At 35.4% G+C, this 25,139-nt stretch overlaps 1 protein-coding gene across 1 annotated transcript; it reads left to right on the top strand.

The window, feature by feature from the left end:
• The first annotated feature begins 8,609 nt into the window (after positions 1-8,609).
• Positions 8,610-9,502, top strand: LOC149248075 (seed linoleate 9S-lipoxygenase-3-like). The gene is made up of 3 exons (XM_089447440.1): positions 8,610-8,767; positions 8,888-9,120; positions 9,363-9,502. The coding sequence occupies exons 1-3, from the start codon at positions 8,610-8,612 to the stop codon at positions 9,500-9,502; spliced, it is 531 nt and encodes a 176-aa protein (XP_089303566.1).
• Positions 9,503-25,139: the final 15,637 nt, after the last annotated feature.

The raw sequence follows: 25,139 nt of genomic DNA, 5'->3' as shown, positions 1-25,139 counted from the left end.
GATTCTCACTTTTGAGAAGTACCATGTTAGAACTTTCAAGTTTTTATATTTTGATTATTTATAGTGGTCTTGGTACCATCGTAGTGTTTGCAGTTCCTGGACATTTTTGAGTTGCTTGAGAGTTTTGATCGGCAACTTAATGCTAGTATATCTTATATCTACCATTTATTTGACAATTTTAGATTTGATTTATCATGTCAGTGGGAAAAGTGTATGGAATATTACATTATTAGTCATTAATTAGCAAGGTGGCTGGTAATGACTACGATTTTAATGACTGTGTGGATCATTTTGTGATTTTTTTCACATTTATATTCTGGCGTCCTTGCAGGAGAGAGTGATGAAATCTCTCCAGGTTTGGTCAGACTGGTTTCTCTTTTTAGATGCTTATGTGAATGGACTGAGTGCTACCTTTCTTCGGACTGGAAATTTAGGTGTCCCTCCTTTTCATTCAATGTGGAGATGCCCCACCATTGAAGGACCTTGAGAGTTCTGAAGCCAATCTTATGGACATAACAGACGGATTTGGTCCAAACCAAGATGTTCCTCTGGTGATTGGAGAGGGATAAATAGCTTGATAATTGTTTAGTACTCTTCTTGTGGAGCTTGAAATATGGTGTAGGAAAAATGGTTTATCTATTCGTGGTGGTAAGGAGGTAATGGTTTCCCGATTGCTTAGCTTAGAAGAAGCGAAGAAGCATAAGAACCAAGATCAAGACGAGGATGTCATGTATGGATATAACATTGCAACCAAAGGGAAGCATGCAGGAGAAACTGATGCTTATTTAAAATTGGGAGGGGGAAGGTGGAGCATAGGTGAAGAAAGAAAATCCATCCTCAATGATGATAAGAACTATATGTCCTTATCGTCATCTAGGCAAAATGTTCAGGAAGAATCATCTTTATGGTCACTGGCTGAGGAACGTGAATATGTGGATGCCTCTTGTAGTGGAACTTTACCAAAAAATGCTGGTGTGGTGATGGTAGTGTCACATGAGGTGCCTCCAAAAGTTCAAAATATTCTAGGCAATGTCAAGGAAAATTACTTTCTCTACTCCTTAAGTCATATTTTGCCCCATCAGTGTTTTGATAGACCAATTATCAAGATCATAGAATGATCTTCTCTATAATGAGGGAGTCCAAGGGCTAACAGTTTAAGGATATGATCAAATTTTTTAAAACATACAGTCTTGCCTAACTTGCAAGGACTTGGGGGTCAAACTCATTGTCGAGCCAATCTTATTGACATGTCAAAATTTTGAGTATGACTTGGGGCTGAGCTTGACTGAGAGGAGTTCACTTAATACTATTTAGTGGAGGAAAAAAATCAAATTCAAAGTCCATTTGAATTATGATTCATGAAGGGTAGTAACAAACTTGGTGAGCTTAATAGGGCTTATCCTTACCGTGATCTATTACACTCAAATGGCATGAATTTCAAAAGACTGAGATATGATATAAATCTTGGGAAATTTTGACCAAATAAATAACCTAAACTTGACACCTGAGAAATGATTTACAAAATAAATAATCCAAAACTTAAACCTCGTAGTGTGAAATCCATTGTTTAAAGTGTGGCTATTGAAGACAATTTTTTTAAATATGTTTAAAAATTAACATACAAATAATTTATAATTAGGCCAATAGGCCTTTCCTATGCATCAACTTTTCGTCAACATTTTTAATCTGATCTGTTAGATCAGATGAAACACTTTCAACCGTTGATCTGAACCAGAAAACAAAACAATGGAAAATCAAGAAAGCACAGAAAGTCAAGAAAGCACAAAAGGTCAAAAAAGATTCTATGCAAAAAAAATCAAGAAAGCACGAAAAAGATCATAAAAATCAAAGATCGAAAGAAAAAAGCTCAGAAAAGCAAAGATTTTTGAGGATTTTTATTTTTATTTTTATTTTTTAAATGCAATGTATTATTAATTTATTTTTATAATTTAATTGAAATATAAATTTTAAATTTTAAATTTAAAAATTAGTTTAGATTTATTTTTAGTTGTAAGTTTATTATGTGTTAAGAGGGATTTTTTTTTTGAGGTATTGATTTTTTAAGAGTGAAAAGAGATTTGATTTTTTTTGGCATTTGGTAGATGTAGAGTTAAAATGAATTTAGATTAGTTTAAATATTAACCTTTAAATAACTCACATTAGAGAAAAATACCATGGGAAAAAACCATAGATTAAAAATATAATAAGGAAAAGCCATGGGTTGGAAAATTTTATATTTTATATTTTAATTTTAATTTGACTAAGTCAAAATGTTAAACATTGTAACATCTCTCTAAAATAATTAAATTCAATTTAAGTCCATGCTAGCTCCCATCATTTTCCTGCTCAAAAGATAGGCGTTCTCAACACCTTAGCTACTTCGGCGGGTGTTGCAAGTTTATGACGAAAATCACCTTGAAGATGAGAAAACTGACCTCCTGGAAGTTTTTAATAAGAATGGTTATAGTAGGTCTCAAGGTCTTAAGGCTTTTCAAAATGCTGAAAAGGGTCCTAAGAGTAAGATTGACCCCAAGGATTGGTCTTCCGGTGTTCATCTTCCCTTTATTCAAGGGACCACGGATAAAATCGCTAGGATCTTGAGGAAGCATAAGATTCATTCTTCTTTTAGACCTCTTAACACTATATGAAGTTCTCTTCATTTTGTTAAGGACCCGATTAACCCCAAGGATTAGAAGGGTGTTTATATCATTCCCTGTTCTTGTCGAGCTCCTTATATTGGTGAGACCGGTCGATCCATTAACCAAAGGATTTGTGAACATGCTGTCGACATCAGGCATGGAAGGTCTCGCTCCTCCGCTTTGGTAGAGTATGCAGAAAAAACCAATCATCACATCTCCATTGAAGAGGCTAAAGTCAACGAAGATTGACCATTTTCATTATCGTAAATTTAGAGAGGCCTTAGAAATTGAAAAAAAGACTTGTGAATTTAAATAGAGATGATGGCTGGAGTATCAACAGATGCTAGATTCCTGCGCTTTCTTCCTAAAAAATTATTTTTATTTATTTATAGATTAATTAATTAATTTTTTTTGTTAATCCCCATATTGCTTAGTTTATGACTCACTTAAATTATTTTTGGTAATATGAATAGGATTAAACCTTAATATTAATATAATATTATATATAATAATATTCATTAATAAGATTATATAGGGTTATGAATCCTTTCTCACCTGAGGGGGGATGTGAAAAAGAGAGCAATGAGGGTTCCGTCGGCAGGAGGACTCGAACCAGGGCAGCCTAGGACATCGGCCTAGGGTGCTGCAGAATAGACCTCATTTTGGATGACGAAGACTAGGAGGTACGGGGTGGGTCAACAGGTTTTCTGTGGAGATGGTCCATACAATGGCCATGTAGGCTGTGGGTTGGATCCAGGGTGCTCAATCTGCAAGGATCCCAAGGAATATGTTTACTGGGACAAATTTCATCCAACTGAGAGGGTAAAGTGGATGATTGCAGAGGAGGTTTTGGGCGGGGATTCTTCCTTCGTTTCTCCCATGAATCTCAGAGGCTTGATCCAGTACACAAACCCCACCCCTTCCCCCTTTGATCCTTTGTTTACGTAATAGATTATACCCTAAATTATTCATTAATCGAGCATGTTCAAAGGTATGAATCAACAATCCAACTGTATATATTTGTGATGCTTACTGGTGCAAAATTTCTTTTTTTCACAAACACGTAATAGCGAATAGATTTACCTTAAATTATTCAACGTCCAAAGATATCAATCAACAATCTAGCTGTATAGGTATATGTGTGACGTTTACTGGTGCAAATTTTAATTTTTCACAAAAGCATAATTACCGGTAAGAGTTGTGGCAGTGTAGGCGACCAGGCTGATTGAACCAATATCTCTTCTAAAAAAATTCAACAATTCCAATTTAATAATCCTATCGGCCTCTCTTTGTACCTTTTGGGACAATTGCTAGTTTATAAACACATAGCATTTCGTTGTCAATGAAATGTCAAACCAGATAACAATTCAAGCAAAATGGACAAGGCATATTGGAACAATGTTGAAAGCTCATTGGGAAAATCTTAATCCTACATGATGCTCATCTAAAGCAACCGAAAATGTTACCTGGCATGGGAAACGTGGAATGCTAATGATACAAAGTGACCAAAAAATAAAAATTTAAAACTTGTTTTCAGAACCAAAACAATGAATAATAAACAGGTCATTAAAATTGTGTCCACATCAGTGTCCATATTGCTGCCCAGGACTAAACAGGTCATTAAACATGTGTCCACATCCTCGTATACACGATAGGATTCATCCTTGTATCCACATACAACCTGCATTGGTCATATCCTTCCGTAAAAAAAAAATAAAAGAAAATGAAACAAGAAAGCTTTTTTACTAGTCAAACGTTTAAATATTTTGAAACCTGTATTTTTTTTAATTGTCATACCAATATCCTTGCTTTCGTGGAAACTCTATTCAAATACATCACTTCTTCCAAAAACTTTACATATAGTAAATCTTCATAATCCAAGTCATTAGTGAAACGGAGTTCCATCATCTCTAGAGCAAGAGTGTTCTAAACAAAGCAACTTGTTTTTTTACAGAGAATTAACCTGAGATGAATTCATTTCACAAATTTTCATTCTAAACAAAGCAACTTGTTTTTTTGACAGAGAATTAACCTTAGATGAATTCATTTCACAAATTTTCATTCTATTGAATTGTTTACAAATTTACAATTCATTTCATTCAATTGCGTTTTGTTTGTGATGGTGAAATTCAGGAGCTCAATTCAAGGAACCTGAGAGCCGTGGGATGCTTTGCATTGCACAACTGGTCGGGTTTCAGAGTCTCCACAATCTGCCCATCCACCAACAAAAAGACGAGGTCCGCGATTCTCTGAATCTATTTCACGTTGTGGGAGACCATGATAATGGTCATCCTCTTGTCCCTCCTCAGCTTCCCGATCGACTCCTCAATGCGCTCAGTCGATATCGGATCTAGGGCGCTCGTCGGCTCGTCTAGCAGCAGCACCTGGCCAAGGCCACCCTCTGCCACTGAGATTCAACAAAGTTAAATTTCATAAATAAACTAATCTATTTGTATGGGTAATAGGACAAATATTGTCAAATCGGGTAGCTAGTGTAAGCTCATCTTTGATATGGAGGTAGATCAGTTATACATATGCTTCCTTCCCTGGAAACTCGGTTTACATATGCTTTAGTAACTTAGAGTCACACCAACTCAATCCCAAATCTCCTAAACGAAAAGCAGCCGTCCTCATTCGACAAAAAATTGCAAAAAAAAAATGGTCACATAAATGACTTACCCAAACTCCATGCACTTGTCGAATCATGCCAATAGCCCCCTCGGATCGAAACTCATCAAGCTGTAACGTATGAATGCTGTTATAAATGCATTAATACAGGGTAAACAGAAATAGAAGAATCAAAGGTGGCTAGAGAAGCAACAGGGCGGTTTACGATGGTTTAAGTTTCACCACCAATAGCAGGGGCGGTTCTTCCAGTTTATTACTTCGATGACAAAGTGAAAGAATCCATTGATCTTGATCCAGCCTAGAACCAGCTTCAGTTACTATTGAGGAAAGTCCAGTTCCCTTCCAGATTTATACCTATAAAATTTAATAGGTGGTATATGCTGTCCACTGCATAATTCCACAAATATGGATTGTCTTATTCAGGACTATTCTTACTATATTATTTTTTCTCAATTTACTCAATTTATATCTCATTTAAAACGGGTACCAATCTCAACTTCATTGAAAATAATTAAATACAAAATCCAATAAATAGTATACACTAATCCAGTACATTAATAAAACTATAACTCCACAAATATTGATTGCCTACCCTTCTTATAGTCCACAATCTGCACCCTCCTCAACTTCATTAAAAGTAACTAAATACAAAATCCAATATACATTGACCCAGTACATTAATAAAATTATACCTCCACAAATATTGATTACACTATTCAACACCCTTCTTATGATCCACATTAATTTTTCTCAACCTACTCAGTCCATTGGCCCATATCTCATTTAAAACCTGCGCTAACCGCAACCTCATTTAAAGACTACGCCTCGTGGAAACTTCATGAATGCGCTTACTCATTTAAAGGCTGCCCGGAGGCGCAGCCTGGAAGCGTTTTTTGCATTTTAAAACTGTTTGACGGCGAAGAAATCTTTTGAAATCACCCCCCAAAACTTTCAAATTGAAATGTCAAAAGTGATTGGTAAAAAAATTAAAACCTTAAATTTGATGTGGAAGTATTTACGTTGGCGGCATAAATTGTCGTAAATTCTATTTCTAACGAGTGAGCGATTTAAATTTTAAACTAAATTAGACGGCCTGTTTAGTTATAATGGTAGCATTTGTTTCCTTTTACCCAATCTGTTTAGGTGCAACATTTATTTTCTTGTCCCCAAATTTGTTAAAAAAATTTGTAATGATAAAAGTTTTAAAAAATAATTAAAAAATAAATAAATAAATTAGCCTATCAGTTTAGTTGTAGCCTAGTCTCTGTTCGGGTGCAATATCTATTTCTAATCACCTAATCTGTTTAGATAAGCATCTATTTTATTGCTACCAAATCTGTTTTTCTTGTCACCAAATATGTTTAATTGCATAGGTGGTTAATAAGATTTTTATAGATACCAAAATAAATACAGAAATTAATTGGAATAGTGACATTATCTGAACATGGTAGGTTAACTAGAGTTAACATGGTTAAAGATTCTTTTTCTATCAAGTATAACTATTTTGCAAGCAAGCTTACTACCTATCTCTCGCCTACCTACGTCTCTCATTACATCCCACGCTAAATCTAAAGCTTCAAACGACAAGCATAAATGACTGTAATCAAATTTCCACGTGAGAGGTAAGATGAATTTGAATTGAAATTCCAGACTTGCCTGGGAGATTCGCACAAAACACATGGGAGATTCACTATCCACGTCATTTTCTGAATGGTGGAAGCCTACGGGCTGTCTCACTGACGACAACCGTCTTACATCATCGACTTTTTAACCTATCACCATATCCAATTGGACAAACGGAGAGTTTACAGCAGACACAACCCGCCAAAGTTATCCTCGCATAACTTTCTGGAAGAATAATTGCCGTGGGGAAGAGGAAAAATTTTATCCAAAGAAACAGTGGAAAGATATAAATTGATCCATACATGCTATAATATAATATGGGCATTGGGTAGAATTTTATCCAAGAAACAATGGAAAGATATAGATTGATCCGTACATGCTATAATATAATATGGGCATTGGGTATAACTTTTGAAATAGAATCATTTACTACTGACAACTGTCTTGGTGGGCAGGAAATTTATTTGTTTGCTCAGCTCAGCAGTCTATAAATACCAATGACTCTATGTTTGTAACCAGGTAAGGGCAAGCCGCTCATGGATTGCCAGTGCAAGTATAAATGGATTAGGCATTACGGTTGGACACAGAAATGAAAATTTTCGATATTTTCGGGAGGTGCAAGAAGGGAGTTACCAAGATCGAAGGGACGGTTGTCCTTCGGAAAGCGTCTCTTCTCGATGTCAAAGATTTATCTGCCAGCGACGTCAGTGGGCTTGGGTTGAAGACAAGTCTACACTCCTGACGATAGCGGTGAAGATGAAGGGTGGCCATTGAGCTGTGTCTGCCTCCCACATCAGTGGGCTTGGGTTCAAGACACGTCTACACTCCTGACTATAGCGGTGAAGATCATGGATGGTGATAGCAACTAGCGAAGGCTCATGTGCGGGCAAACGATTCCGATTACCATCAGTTGGTGAGCCATTGGTAAGAGATAGTAATTTTTTTGGTTTTTACATCGTCGTCTTTTATTTAAAAACCGAGACTTGATCGTCTGTCATCTAACCTGTATCTTTATCTAGTCTTAATGATTAATTACACTGGGTGATATGGAATGGCTTCACGTAAAATTTTCTTTTATATAATTTTTTATCAAAAATACTCTTTTTAATATATAATTATATATAATTTTTTCTACTGAAAATACTCTTTTTAATATAATATGGATCACAGAAAACAAAAGCTTTTTCAATAACAGTTTCTGTGATCTGATCTGCATCTTTATCTGGTCTTAATGATTAATTACACTGGGTGATATGGAATGGCTTAGGGTAAAATTTTCACTTATATAATTTTTTACCAAAAATACTCTTTTTAATATATAATTATATATAATTTTTTCTACTGAAAATACTCTTTTTAATATAATATAGATGACAGAAAACAAAAGCTTTTTCAACAACAGTGATTTTGTTTGGGTTAAAAATATTATAATATATAACAAATCAATTATTTTGTTTATGTTAAAAATATTATAATATATAACAATATCATTTGTGTTTTTTAGTTTGAACTTGTTAGAAGATTACTAATGACCTTTTATCATATTCACATTTGCTGTGCTTTGTGTACTTCGAAATTATTTATAAAGTTATTATTTTTTCTTTCAAATGCAAGCTCAGGACTCATGCTGTGGTAGAGCCATTTATTATTGCTACCCATAGACATTTGAGCAAACTGCACCCACTTCACAAGTTGCTCATCCCTCACTTTCGCAATACTATGGAGATCAATCGATCTGCTCGGCAATCGTTGATAAATGCAGGAGGCATAATCGAGCAATGCTTTACGAGTGGTAAGTATTCTATGGAAATTTCGGCCAAAGCATACATGGATTGGAGATTCAACGAGCAAGGACTCCCCGCTGATCTTTTTAAAAGGTAATACTATAACCATAACCATGATGTTGTAACTTTAATATTAAAAAGGTAAGATTATGACCATGTTGTAACTTTTTGAGACTAATAGATTAACGCACTAATATAATAAGCGTTGTCCAGGGGTATGGCTGTGCGCCATCCAACTGATGAAGAAAATGGTGTGAAGCTTGTGATAGAGGATTATCGGTATGCAGTGGACAGGCTTGAAATATGGGCGGCCTTGAAATGTTGGGTATCTGACTACACATCACTGTATTACAAGGACGACCAAAGTGTAGAGAGCGACAGAGAAGTTGAAGCATGGTGGAAAGAGATAGTGGAAGTGGGTCACGGAGATAAGAAGCATGAGGATGGTACGAGATGAAGAGTGGAGGATGTGAAAGAAGGCATTATCACACACATTGCTGGTGGAAAGAGATAGTGGAAGTGGGTCACGGAGATAAGAAGCATGAGGATGGTACGAGATGAAGAGTGGAGGATGTGAAAGAAGGCATTATCACACATATTTGGATCGCTTCTGCCCACCCTGCAGCGGTCAATTTTGGGTAGTACGGCTGTGTGGGATTCATTGTTGAAATGGTACTTTCAACTGTAGCGTTTATTTTGGAAAACTGTCTAAGGATTCAGTGTACCGTCGTTTACGAAACAGTGGTATTTCTCCGAGGGCAGCGAGCACATTTTTCAGCCGACACGTGCCTCAGTGGTTTTGCGAAAACAACTTTCCCCGGCGCATAAAGTTCGATAAAAAGAGCCGTGCGATTTTCACTGACAATCGTCCAATTAAAGTGGAGTAAAATCTACAGTTAGTAATAAAAATATATATCGCCATGTGAAGTAATTAATGGAAACTTACTGCCATTGGTAAATGTAGGTGAAGACTTTAATTTTATTGTTTTTTTTATGGCACAAGTGAAACGTAAAGTTATGCCTTGTTTTTTTGTTGAGAAGCAACGCGCGTGAATGAAAAGAATAAAAATTTACACATAGTGTAAATTTTTGTAGTGAGAGAGAGAGTGTTTTTTTTGTAATGCACAGCAGTGCAGAGGTAGAGGGCTCCAGTGATTGTATGAATTTTTACCAGGCGTGCAACGCTTTGATCTTTTTTTTTTTTTTTTTATTTGCCGCTTCCGTGAGCTGAGAGGATTTGGGTTTCACTTGTTGGTCGAAAGTTTCTTTTTTCAGTTTTCTTTAGAAGAATCCCTCTGTGAGAGGAAGAATTTTGTAATAGCAGTCTTGTTAATGAATACAAGTTTCATTTTGTGTGTGTGAAAAACTCTGTTTCCTGTGTTAAAAACAGAGCATTATTCTTTGTTCATTGTTGTTTTGGAATTATCAGAAATTCCCAACATGGTATCATTGTTGTTCTGGAATTATCAAAAATTCCCAACATGGTATCAGAGCTTGTCTAGGCTCTTTGAAGATGTCAAAGAAGCTGAAGGAAGGATTTCTTGCTGCAACAGCTTCTCCAGCAGAGTGAAGGCTCAGTCAAGAAAGAATCCAAGGTATTTCTCAAGTTAATTTTTGTGTTACTGTTGAGGATAGTCAACTATTTTAAATACACAGTGAAGTATTTTGGAGCATAGTTAAGAGTGCAAGAATGGCTGGAGCCAGCACTAGCATGGGTATCTATAATACTCAGCTCCCACAATTTAATGGAAAAAACTATGACTATTGGGAAATAACTATGAGAGCTTTGTTTGCTTCGCAAGACTTATGGGAATTTGTTGAGGATGGTTTTAAAGAACAAGCAGATGAAAATGAGTTTAATAATTTAACTCAGGCAGAGAAAGATCTGTTGAAGAACAATAAGAAGAAGGATTCTAAAGCCCTCTACTTTTTGTATCAAGCAGTGCATGAGAGTGTGTTTCCAAGGATAGCAGTAGCCAAGAGATCCAAAGAAGCATGGAAAACTCTCAAGATAGCTATCAAGGCATGGAGAAAGTGAAGACAACAAAACTACAGTTGCTGAGGAGAGATTTTGAGACTCTCTGCATGAAGGAATCAGATAATATTGACTCATTCTTCACACATGTGATTGGTTTGGTCACATAGATAAGGTCTCATGGAGAGATTATTGAAGAAAGGGGATTGTGAAGAAACTATTGAGGATCGTACCCTCAAAGTTCGATGTGATTGTCACCACCATTGAAGAGACAAAGGATCTCACAAACTTCTCAGTTGATGAACTACATGCATCACTGATAACACATGAGCAGAGATTGAGCAAGAATGAAAACTTATCTCTAGAACATGCCTTTAAGACCCAGATGTTCTTTGGAAGAGGAAGAGGTCAAGGTAGAGGAAATAAGAGAGGAAGAGGCAGAAGCCAAAACAGAGGTGGAAGAAACAGTCCAGCAAATGCTCAAGGAAGATGCAGCAATCCAAATCAGAACCAAGGCCAAGGCAGTAGCCAACAAAGTGGACAACATCATGTTCAAGGACAAAGGTATGATAAATCCAATGTCCAATGTCACTATTGTAAAAAATATGGGCATTATGCAAATGAATGTAGGAAGAAGCAGCATGATATGAATAATAGAACTAATGCAAATTTCACTAGAGAAAATATCAGCCAAGATAATTTGTTTTTAGCCTATAATATGATTGAAGCAAAGAGTGAAGACGTATGGTTCCTAGACTCTGGTTGCAGTAACCATATGACAGGAAACATAGCCCTGTTTTCTATGTTAGATCAGAGTGTGAAGTCACAAGTCACACTAGGGACTGATAATAAAGTTTCTGTTATGGGAAAAGGAGAAGTAAATGTCTTAACAAAGAAAGGTGAAAAAAAACCATAGCAGATGTTTATTATGTTCCTGGAATGAAATGTAATCTCATAAGTATTAGACAGCTTATTCAAAAGGGGTACAATGTTTTCTTTATGGATGATGTATGCACCATCATGGATAAAACACCGAGCAAACAATGTACTGCTGAAGTAAAGATGACAAGGAACAAGATGTTCCCTCTTAGAATGAAAGTAGATTTAAAAAATGGAGAAGAAATAGTAGCAGTGACACAAGAGGCTTTCCAAAGCAAACCAAAAGATGAAAATTGGTTGTGGCACTTGATATTTTGACATCTCAACTTTGGAGGTCGTAACTTGTTGAATAGAAAAGGAATGGTAAGAGGATTATCATTGATAGAGAAACCAGATAGCCTTTGTGAAGGTTGTATCTTGGGGAAACAACACAGAGAGAGTTTTCCATCTGGGAAAAACATAAGGGAAAAAGCACCCTTAATGATTGTTCACTCAGATTTATGTGGACCGATGCAAACTCCATCACTTGCAGGCAGCCACTATATGCTAACATTTATTGATGATTTTACTAGAAAAACTTGGGTTTATTTCCTGAAGAACAAAAGTGAAGTGTTTGAAAGATTTTGCAATTTCAAAGCACTTGTAGAAAACCAAAGTGGGTTGCATATCAAAGTTCTAAAAACTGATAGAGGAGGTGAGTATATCTCCGAAGAGTTTCTACGTTTCTGTAGAGAAAATGGAATTCATAAGCAGTTTACCACTAAGTACACTCCGCAGCAAAATGGAGTTGCCAAAAGGAAGAATAGGACAATCATGGATATGGTGAGCAGTATGTTAAAGGCAAAGCATTTTCCAAATGATTATTGGGCTGAAGTTGTATACTATGTAGCGTACATTTTGAATAGATGCCCTACAAAAGCAGTCATGAACAGAGTGTCGGAAGAAGCATGGAGTGAGACAAAGCAAGGAGTCACCCACATGAAAGTTTTTAGATGTGTGGCTTATGCACACATTCCAGATCAACTAAGGAAGAAGTTGGACAGCAAAAGGGAGAAATGTATTTTCATTGGATACAGTAAGGAATCTAAAGCTTATAGGTTGTATAACCCATCCACCAAGAAGCTTATTGTGAGTAGAGATGTTCAGTTCATTGAGGAGGAAGCTTGAGATGGAAGCATAGAGAAAACAGTGAATATTAAAAACTCTTTGTTTGATTATGAAGATGATGAGGAGATGGTTGAAATACATCCCCAAACAGCAGCACCAACACAAGGCTAGCAAGAGATACCCTTGAGGAGAAATGAAAGTGCTTCTCCAAGCACACTACAATGAGGAAATTCAAGTGCTTTTTCAAGCACTTGTACACCAAATGAAAGGGGTAAGAAGTTCAGAAATTTAAGTGACATTTATGAACAAGAGGCAACAAATGAAGGTATGAACTCCTTGTTTGCTTTATATTGTCATGTTGATGACCCTGTTCATTTCGAAAAAGCAATTAAGGATAGGAAATGGATAGAAGCTATGGATGAGGAGATCAATGCCATAGAAAGAAACAAAACATGGGATTTAGTTGAACTACCAAAAGAAAAGGAAGTCATTGGAGTTAAATGGGTCTACAGGACTAAGAGTAATGCTGAAGGAAAAATAGAAAGACACAAGGCAAGACTTGTTGTCAAAGGATATAAGTAGCAGTATGGGATAGACTATGAGGAAACTTTTGCATTAGTTGCTAGAATGGAAACAGTGAGAGCAGTGTTGTCCATAGCAGAACAAAACAAGTGGAAAGGTTACCAAATGGACGTGAAGTCAGCATTCCTAAATGGAGTGTTAATGGAAGAGGTTTACATTGAACAACCTCTAGGCTATGAAAAGAAAGGCCAAGAGCACAAAGTGTGCAGATTGAAGAAAGCTCTTTATGGGCTGAAGCAAGCACCAAGAGCGTGGTACAGTAGGATAGATTCCTATCTACTGGAAAATGGATTTGAAAAGTGTGAGGGAGAACCCACCCTCTACATCAAAAAAAAGGATGGTAAAATACTAATTGTTGTGTTATATGTTGATGATGTTATTTTCACAAGTAATGATGATTACCTTATTGAAAATTTCAAAACAGTCATGAAAGAAGAATTTGAAATGACTGACATGGGTTTGCTGAGATACTTCTTAGGAATAGAAGTAGAACAAAATGGAAATGGGATTTTTATCTCACAAGTGAAATATGTTAATGAAGTGTTGGAAAGATTTAATATGTAGGAGAGCAAAGCAGCAATCACTCCCATAGTGATGGGTTTAAAACTCAGCAAAAAGGACAACAACAAGGAATTTGATCCTAGTTTGTACAAGAGCATAGTTGGCAGCTTCATGTATTTGACTACAACTAGGCCGGATATAATGCATGTTGTTAGTTTAATTTCCAGATTCATGGAGAGGCCAAAAGAAGCACATTGGCAGGCAGCAAAAATGATTATGAGGTATGTTAAAGGTACTAAAAGGTTTGACATTTTATACACTGCTTCAGAATGTTCAGATTTAATTGGATACACTGATAGTAATTGGACTAGAAGTGTAGATGATCGGAAAAGCACATCCGATTATGTTTTTCACATGGGTTTAGGAGCTATTTCTTGGGCTTCTAAAAAACATCCTATTGTAGCGTTGTCTACAGCAGAGGCAGAATATTTGGCAGCTACAGCAGCAACATGTCAAGCAATTTGGATGAGAAGGATGTTAAGGAGTTTATGCCTAGAGAAAGCAAAAGGAACTGTGATTTTTTGCGACAATAGCTCAGCTATTGCATTATCCAAGAATTTTGTCTTTCATAAGAGAACGAAACACATTGACACAAAGTTTCATTACATCAGGGAATTGGTAAACAATGGAGAAATTGTTTTACAACACTGCAGAACTCAGGAGCAGGTTGCAGATATTCTGACCAAACCATTGGGGCAGAAAAGTTTTGATTTTTTGAGGAAATGTCTGGGTATGACTGATAACCCAACAGTTGAAATTAAAGGGGAGTGTTGAAATGGTACTTTCAACTGCAGCGTTTATTTTTGAAAATCGTCTGAGGATTCCCCGCACTGCCGTTTACGAAACAGTGGTATTTCTCCGAGGGCAGCAAGCACATTCTTCAACCGACACGTGCTTGAGTGGTTTTGAAAAAACAACTTTCCCCAGCGCGTAAAGTTCGATAAAAAGAGCCATGTGATTTTGACTGACAATCGTTCGATTAACATGGAGTAAAATCTATAGTTAATAATAAAAATATATATCGCCATGTGAAGTAATTAATGGAAACTTACTACGGTTCGTAAATGTAGGTGAAGACTTTAATTTTATTGTTTTTTTATGGCACAAGTGAAACGTAAAGTTATGCCCTATTTTTTTTGTTGAGAAAAAACGGAATACACAACAGCGCGCAAATGATTTTTTTTTTTTTTACACACATCAGTGTAAATCTTTGTAGTGAGAGACAGAGTGTTTCTTTTGTAATGCACAGTAGTGCAGAGGTAGAGGGCTCCAGTGATTGTATGAATTTTTACAAGCGTGCAACGCTCTAATCTTTTTTTATTTTTTTATTTACCGCTTCCGTGAGCTCAGAGGATTTTGGTTTCACTTGTTGGTCGAAAGTTTTTTTTTTCAATTTTATTTAGAAGAATCCCTCTGTGAGAGAAAGAATTTTGTAACAACAGTCTTGTTAATGAATACAAGTTTCCTTTTGTGTGTGTGAAAAACTCTGTTTCCTGTGTTAAAAACAGAACATTATTCTCTATTCATTGTTGTTCTGGAATTATCAAAAATTCCCAACATTCATGCACAATTATCCAAGTACCACACGACAACTTATTCTAGAGAAAGGATCCCCACAATACTCCAAATTCCTTCATGACCCAGAAGCCTATTTCCTAAAAAACGTGTCCAATCAAAAAGGCTTGTGCCACTACCATGGTTGTCCTCGAGCTTCTATCGAAGCATTCGACCAGTGAGGTATACCTGGGACAGGGCTCCGCCTCTTACTGGACAGATAACTCTCCCGTAGAAGAGGCATTCCAATCCTTTAACTCCAAGCTACTTGAGATAGAGAAGAATATCGATAGTAGGAACAAAAATCCAAAGTTGGTAAACCAGGGAGGCCCTGCAAATGTTCCCTACACGCTCTTATACCCAGGGACTTCCGATACTGGCGAGACAAGTGCTGGGCTTACATTTCGAGGAATTCCTAACAGCGTCTCTATATAGTATATAGTGCCTTCACCGACTCCGTCCCATTCCTATAATATTCGGGGAATTTGCAATCTGTCACATTCCCAAATATTTGGGGAATCTGCAATTGACTTAAGCTCAGGGATAAGAGGATGGTACGAGATGAAGAGTGTCGAAGATGTGAAAGAAGGCATTACCACACTCATTTCGATCGTTTCTGCCCACCATGCAGCGGTCAATTTCGAGCGGTACGGCTATGTGGAATTCATGCCCAATCACCCCAGTACCACCCGGAAACTTATTCCAGAGAAAGGATCCCCACAATACTTGGACTTCCTTCGTGACCAGGAAGCCTATTTCCTAAAAACTGTGTCCAGTCAAAAGCCCTGTGCCACTACCATGGCTGTCCTGGAGCTTCTATCGCGACATTTGACTGGCAAGGTATACCTGGGACAGGGCTCCGCCTCTTACTAGATAGATGACTCTCACGTAGAAACAACATTCCAACGCTTTCACTCCAAGCTACTTGAGATAGAGAAGAATATCGATAGTAGGAACAAAGATCCAAAGTTGAAAAACCCGCGCGGCCCTGCAGAGGTTCCCTACATGCTCTTATACCCGTGCACTTCCGATACTGGCGAGAGAGGTGCTAGGCTTACATTTCGAGGAATTCCCAACAGCGTCCCTATATAGTATATAGTGCCTGTACTCTGTCTCTATATAGTGCCTTCACTATTTTCTTTATGTTTTTTTGCGAATTATGTTTTATGTATGAGTGAAGTATGTCTGTGAATAAGCACACTGAATATGAAGTTCATATGAATATGAATATTGCGGTACACTAATTTTAAAATCTTTAGAGTACTCAATATGTTTGATTATACTCTATTATAGAGGTAAGGTTGAAATTCTATTTTATTAGATTATCCTCTATTATAGAGGTAATGTTGAAACTCTATTTTATTAAATTTTCAATTATTATAGAATTGATTGTATTTTCTTTTTTGACCTTTTATTAGAGAATTGATTGTTTTTTTTTTATATATATAATCTTTATTTTCTATTGATTTTATAAAAGAAAATTGGCAAGACTGAGTTATGCTTAGTCTCAAGGGTATTATAAAATTCATTAAAGTTGGTTTTTAGATCGGTAATTTTATTTAAATTTGATAAATGATTTTGATTTTTTTAATTTAAATTAATGAATTTTTTATATTCATATATTTTGTTCATGATTATTTAAAATACGAATACTATATTTTACAAATTTTATCAATTCATTAGTTGTATGAAATAATATATAATATAGTAAACTATACTAATTCCAACACTGTATAAAAATAAGTAATTTAGTTAGAATTTAGCCACTATTTAAATTGTTACAAATTATAGGGTTATAGAAACTATTAACATAATTATATATATGTTAAATGAATTTCAAATTGAATCTTAAGAGCCTCTTTATATGTCAAAATCAAGTGTAAATGATTCTTTCACCAAAGAGGGGTAGGGTTAGATATATCATTTAAGGCTAAGGCTTGTATATTTGTTATTCTTACATTCAATTTTTTCTAAGAAATAATATTTTTGACTTTATTTATATAGCAAATATAATTCTATAGATAATAAAAGGGGCACCATTTATCTATTTTGTTGCTATTATTATCATAAAATGTTGGGGTTACTGGTGTGCTAATGAGGTCTTATGTACATGCACATTTTCCTATATTTTTCAAGTGTCTAGGATGACTACTATTTATAACATGTCTATTTTTATTAGGTGACTTATTTATAGTAGGTCTATTTTTAGCAAGTTCTTCCATCTAAAATGACACATGAAAATGATTAGGAAATGACATGGCATCATAGTGCACTAGCATGGCTTTATCCATTGGCTTTGTCTATTAGAATTATATATCATCTTGATCCTTATCCTCCTCCTAGAAAATTGTGTCAAGTAGCTAGTTTTATTTTTAGATTTAAGCTCTATTCTTGGAAACCTTATCTCCTTAAGGATTTTTCTCATTTTTGTAGACTAATTCTATTTTTGGAGTTTAGAGTTACACATACATTTCCCCTCACATTCATAATACCATGAGAGAATATGATGGGTTTCAAAATCTTAAACCACCATTAGTAAATTCGTATCTTCTAAGAATAAGTGAAACTTTGATGAGGGATTAGACCATAGTTCCTAGTAGTGAAAGTGCACTTCACTTGCCTTCTGATTCTTACTTAGTCTTCACTCCATTTTGGGATAGATAACTATAACAACCACTAATGCACATTGTTCCTCTCTTTACTATTATAACACCGTCCTCCCACATCTACCCAAGTAACTGATCAACTGGGTTAAATATGTCACAAGAAGTTACTATGATATGATTCGAATCCCTATCTTCCAGTTAAAGAAGTGGAATCACTACAACAAAACCCTGTGATTAGCATCCATTTTTGCTTCCTTTTTCATGCCTAGAGCCCATTTTTGGTGCTATTTGTGTCCATTTATCAAATATGGTGCAAAACTTGATGCAAAATTTGCATTGAATCTTGCACCAAGTTTAGCACCAGGTATTACAATAGGTTTTGCACCAGGTTTTTCACCACGTTTTATGCCAAGTTTTGTGCCATCCTTTGCACTAGGTTTTGTTCCAAGTTTTGCATCAAGTTTGGCACCTAATTGTGTTTCACCTATTTTTCCTTCCTTTATTACATCCACTTTTTGCGCCTACACTTGCATCAAATTTTGCATCCCCTTTTGCATCCATTTTTAAATCATTTTTTGCATCCATTTTTGCATCCCCTTTGTGCCAAGTTTTGCGTCGAGGTTTGTGTCTAGTTTTGCATCTATTTTTGCATCCACTTTTGCATCTTGTTTTTCATCCATATTTACATCCTCTTTTGCATCTATTATTGTGTCCACTATTGCATCCAATTTTGTTGTGCCACAATTTGCGAGGCTATTTGACACCTCCCTTTGCACCAACTTTTGCTTCTAATTTTGCATCCACGTTTACATCCTCATTTTCATCTAGGTTTTCACACACTTTTACATTTATTTTTGTATCAAGATTTGCATCAGGTTTTGTGTCTCATTTTGCATCTACTTTTGCATGAACTTTTGTTGCATCCACTTCTACATCCAATTTTGCATCCACTTTTGCACCCATGTTTACGTCCACTTTTGCATCCCTTTTTGCATCTTCGTTTGCTTCTTTTTTGCATCTATCATTACATCCACTTTTGTTGTGCCACAATTTGTGCCATGTTTTTCACTTACTATTGTACCCACATTTTCTTCCAATTTTGCATCCATGTTCATGCCCTCTTTTGCATCCAATATTTGCATCAAATATTACATCTCTTTTTGCATCCACTTTTGTGTAAGGTTTATGAATTGGGTTTTGCGTCTCATTTTGTATCTACTTTTGCATCTAGTTCCATTGCATCCAATTTTGTTTTTCCTATTGCACCCATGTTTGCATCCACTTTTACATCCCTTTTTGCATCTTGTTTTGCATCTAAGTTTGTATCTTTTTTTTTGTGTCTATTGTTACATCCACTTTTTTTGTGCCATAATTTGTGCCATATCTTGCACCTATTGTTGCAAACCACATTTGATTCCACTTTTTCATCCACATTTTCATTCTCTTTTGTGTACAAGTTTGCATCGAATATTGTGTATTTTTTCCCATCCACTTTTACATCAAGTTTTTCATCTCATTTTGCATTTACTTTTGCATCCACTTCTAATGCATCCACTTTTGCATCTAATTTTGTGTCCATTGTTGCACCCATGTTTGTGTCCATGTTTACATCCATTTGTTCATCTTATTTGCATCCAAGTTTGAGCCCATTTCTATGTCCATTATTTCATCCACATCTGTTTCACCACAATACGTGCCAAGTTTTACACCTACTATTGCACCCATGTTTGCTTCCAGTTTTATATTCGTGTTTGCATCCTATTTTGCGTCCAAGTTTGCATTGACTATTGCATATGCTTTTGCAACCACTTTTGTGTTAGGTTTTACGTCTTGTTTTGCAACTACTTATGTTGCATCCACTTTTCATACAATTTTACGTCTATTTTTGCCCCTACATTTGTGTTCACTTTTACATCCCTTTTACAACACTCGTCATATTTTCTGCATTGATGATATATTATGGCATTGACAATTATGAACAACTGATGACAATGTCAATAATGATGATGATGATGATGATTATGATAATAAAGATGATGACGATGACATGAATTGTGATTATGATTATAATGACAATGATGATAAAGACGATGGTGGTTACGATGACAATAATGACGATGATGACAATGATTATCAATGATGACGATGCTAACAACCTTGGCCAATCTTACCAATTTTTAAATGTTGTCACTGTCATAATCATAATCATTATCTTTGGTGTCATCATCTAAGTTATCATCATTTTCTCATCATTCTCATCATTGTCATCTAGGTCATCATCAACAACAATAATGGTGTGAATGATGATGACGATGTAAATGATGATGATGTCCATGATGTCGATGATAACAACTTTCATGTCCACATTATTATAATGCATAATAAATAATACATCATGTGACACCACATTCATGTTACAATTACAGTTTACAAAGTAACGCTTAACATAGCAAGGCCCTATAGTACACTTTATGTACAAAGTAGGGTCTTCCACTATTATCATTTTCTCATAAGTTGGTGCCTTAAGAGGGTCAAAGAAGAAATGATCATAATACAATGAATATACAAGTTACGACTATGGTTTCCCAGGGAGAGGGGTGAAGTTGCTTGACCTAGAAAGGAGATCGAGGGGTAGTAACAACATGGTTGACCTAAGAGGACTCAATTGTATTGAATATAGGTGTATAAACTCCTAGGGATAGGTAAATTTCTCCTACTAAATAGTCACGTAAGGTGGGAAAAATTCACAACAACTTCATAATAGAGATGTTAGCTGGAAAAATTTGCTACCACATAAATAATAGGGGAAAGACCCTTGTATGGGAGGTCTTCCCATAGGTATCTAATAAGTTTCTTATCAGGATCTAGAGGGATAATGGTTTTGGTTTCCTTTTGGTATACAAGTGGACTCTTATTGGGTTACTGTAGCTTTAGCTTGACTAAGAGCATGTAACTCCATCATATTCTCGAGCTCTTGTGGTAACATTGACACCAAATTATACTACTTCTATATAAATTCAAAAATGAAGCAAGCTCTTGAATTTCCGGTTAGATTGAGTGGGAGAAGTAGGTGGTTGACTATAAAAAGTCTCTTGGGAAGAAGTGGAGGGTTGTGAAGGTTGACTAAATGAAGATGGATGTTGAGGGAATCAATTACAAAATATTTCTAATGGGGAGCTTTTAGGGGGGATAAGTCTCCTTTGAAGTGACTATTCTTCTTTTAAGTGCTTCACTAGGTGGTATATAATACATTCTTCCATATAATGCCTTGGTCCCTTATGATAATTTTAATACTCTATAGGATGAAAGGGAAAATAAGAAATGGATTCCTTCTAAGCTTGTCAAAATGTTGTTCCACTAGTTAAGGTGGATATGGCTCAATTAGAGGTGGTGGAGGTTGAGTGGGTGGTTGTATAGGTAGAGCCTTTGAAGATGATGGTTGATCCTTCTTTTTCAAAATTCTCTTTATGGGTGGATTAGCATGAGTGGAAGAAGTGGCGGAAACAACTTCATGCACTAAATCGGTAAGACCATCCCTTGCAACATTTCTATCCTTTCTGTTTCCTTTTTTCTTAGTCACACTTGATTGTGGGTCACCTAAGAGAAGCTACTTCACTAGCTATAATAAGATGATAACAAGTTCTTAGGTGATGTCTAATGTTGATAGTTTATAAGTCCAACACCTTATTGATATCATCCTAATATGTTATCTATTTATTTTTAGTACATTATGGTTGCAAGTATTCTCTTATACCTTCTACCAAGATTTTCCTAAGCTCATCTAGAGAGAACTTGGTCTCACATCTAGCTAATGAAAATTATAATCTATGGATGAAATAGGTCATAACTTCCCACTTTCCTTGCTTTAATTATATAAGACTAACCACTTCAAATACATCGATTGGTTTAAGAGCATACATTCCCAAAAAATTATCACATATTTTATCAAAAGTCTCTATAGATGTCTTGGGAAGGTTTTCAAACCATTCAAAGGCTAACCTAGTAAGAGTGCGTGGAAGGAATTTGGCAATAACTTCTAGCCATTTCCTCAAGTATTTACAAATTCTGATGAACATGGACAAGTTTTCTAGGGAGAGATAACTGTAGTGTGCTAGAGAGGCCCAAGCACAAGTGTGCTACACAAGAGATGCACGAAGATATGTGCCCTTAGGCATAAATCACAATTATAAGGGAGATAAAGAATATCACAAGATGATGGAATACAAATGCGAGTTGTGGTGTACTTATACATAAGAAGGGATCTACCTAGGGGTTAATGAGCCTACATGTACAAATTTTACTAGGTTGGCCTTATCCTCTCCCTACTATTATAAAAAGTGATAATAAATGATCGAATTATGCTCTTAGCCATGATGACAAATACATTAATGATATATATAAGTTTGTTGAAGCGTGAAGGTTACACTCATAATTCTAACAATATTCCACATCTCTAAATATTGATTTCATCTAGTAGCAATCCCTTCTGATTTCCTTACAACACTTAAAACAAGAAACTCCCACCCAGACAACAATTGAAGTAGAATTATCCTAACTAATATTTTTCATGTTTCTTAGAATACAAACTATAACCATTGCAAAATTGAAAAGGAATGAACTCTACATTTGTAAAAATTGATTTCATGGGAAAGCAATCCTTCCTCTCCCTTATGGTCTTTAGGCCTTACTAACCTTGGGTTGTGCATGTTGAGGGGAATGCAAGTTGATTGTTAAAATTACTACTAATGTGTAACACCTCCCATTTCACACTAAAACAAAAAATCCTAATTGAACATTATTCTTAATTTAGTCTTATGGAACTCTATTATCAATGTTATTTTTTCTTCCTTTATAATGCATTCAAGATTATTGGACTTCCTAACATTGGTATTGAACCATAATTGTAGCCTTGAAAGGTTCATAAAATTTGAAGTCGCCAAAATTTACATTTTTAACTAGACTTGACTGATTTTTAAAGTCTAATACTTAGCTTTTAGATTAATCTATGTTCTTTGTATTTTTAATTTATATAATATGTGTGGCATATGTAACTCTTATATGTACCTTTATAACTTATCATTTTATTCTACTAAATTATATCATTCATTTATAATATCTTATAGTTTACCTACTTTTACATTGGTCTTAATGCCAGTTATGGTCTCTAATCAAGTTTATCATCCTAGTTGCACCTCCAAACCATAGCTTGATACACTGCCTTTTTTCTAATTAATCCTCCGTGTTACTTATCATGGTCAATTTATCACCTTTGTTGGTTCTTAATTGAGTTTACTATGTTAAAAGCCTTGTCCTTTCAATTGATGGCCCAATAACTATTATGTCACCAATAATTAAATACCTCCCACAAAATGATATTCCAGCTATATGATATGAATGGCAGTAAGTGCTAAGTTTACGTGGAGAACTCACATTCCTCCATGTGTGCTAGATATGTGTGATCTTCACGTGATGACATAGTTTGTGGTGTTTACGAGGCATTTTTACATGAACGGTTTTGATTTCTCCTCAGGAAATCAACAATCCAAAACATTAGGGTTTTCATTAGGTTTTCTTGGTTGTGCCCTTTTGTCTTTTGTTCATATATATTTCAAGAATTTTTACCTAACTTTATTTACTCTGCAATTCTCCGAAATTTGTTGATACAATACTCTAACATTAATTTACTACACCCCACATTATTTTCAATGCTTATATATCCAATGCTAAAAACTAAGGAGCTACTATATATATCAAATGGTAAATTTCCACAATAGGGAATTGATCCTCTGCTTGGCATGTTAAAATTGGGAATTATAGAGGTAAAGGTGTGTCAAAAGAGTCTTACTGGGATCTATCCCTCATATAACTATGTCAAATATTAGCCAAATGGGTGTCAAAAGAAGGAAATGGAGTTATAGATTTATTTCCTACTTCCTATTCCTAAGACCTAGATAACTACTAGTATATAGAGTCATTATTACCTCCTAAAGAGTCAAAGGAGTATTTTGAGTTTCTTATGTCCTACTAATTCAATATCTAGTAAGAGTCTTTATTTGGGAATTAGTTATAAGTTCTAAGGTTATAGAGTGAATCTCTGATTATAGGTACCAATTCTAATGATTTATACACTCTAAATCTTATTGATATATAATGTATAATATATCTGAAGTTGTTAATATAATTAGAAATCTTGGATAAATACATAATGAAACATGAAGCTTCATGATATGGAAATATAGAGGAGTTGGTTCTAGCTCTAATTCCTATCGGGTTACCTCCATTACTTAGACATGTATTTGTGTGAAAATGAATTGAATTGGTTTATGTTTAAGGACAAGGCTTCCAAGGTGAGGTTAGCAAAGACAAAAGACACTAATCGTAGTGGTCAGAAAGGGTTAAAAGAACTGATAACAACTTTTGTAAGTATATTAAATATGAGATATTTTTTAAATAAAATTTGTACTAGAAGAAAATCATTGTTATCAGTTGTACTAAAAGAAAATTATTAGTACTATGCTGCTATTTTAGGTATATATGTTGAAAATTGTCAATGAATCATTATGTACAATGATATTGGTAGCTACTCTACCTACATAATTTTGCAAAATAGTGTCTCTTATTATACCATCTACTTTGTCTGCTCTGAGTTTCCATGATTCAACTTTTAGTCACTGGAGTTATAGAATCTGGCTATATCCTGTGGATCTTTAGGTGTATGTGCACTAATTTGATTTGATCATCAGTGGGGGAAACTCCGTGTTGAAGTCAAGATGTAGCCCTAATTCAAGAGGCATATCAAGCTCATGCATTATCTTAGATATTCCTTTCTATAGTGTGATTCCACATTAGAGTGGGATGAGTAATTTAGAACATGCTCCTATGAGCTAATCTCTTGTCAAATTCTTTGTCTCTCAAATTTTCAATTTTCTTGAGAATTATGCTTGTCATATCTCAGTTTAAACTTATGTTATATCCTTTTTATAATGCTTGAAACTTCTAACTCAGGCTACAATGAAATCATTTGTAATCATGCCTATGTGACCGTTGTGTCTCGTTGGGGTGTTGTGAGCAAGAGAGAGAATCTAGAGTGCCTTGTTCTAGATTGATAGATCTATCGATCAAAATTTGGGTGAATAAAATTGGAAAAATGATCACCGTGATCACCATTGAGCTAAGAACACAAGGCGCCTCCAGGTGGCTT

This window comes from Pinus tabuliformis, chromosome 7, assembly GCF_031772625.1.
Source record: "Pinus tabuliformis cultivar Carrire ecotype Pingquan chromosome 7, CPIR1, whole genome shotgun sequence".
Taxonomy (NCBI): Eukaryota; Viridiplantae; Streptophyta; class Pinopsida; order Pinales; family Pinaceae; genus Pinus; species Pinus tabuliformis.
This window is presented reverse-complemented; position numbering and strand designations above follow the sequence as displayed.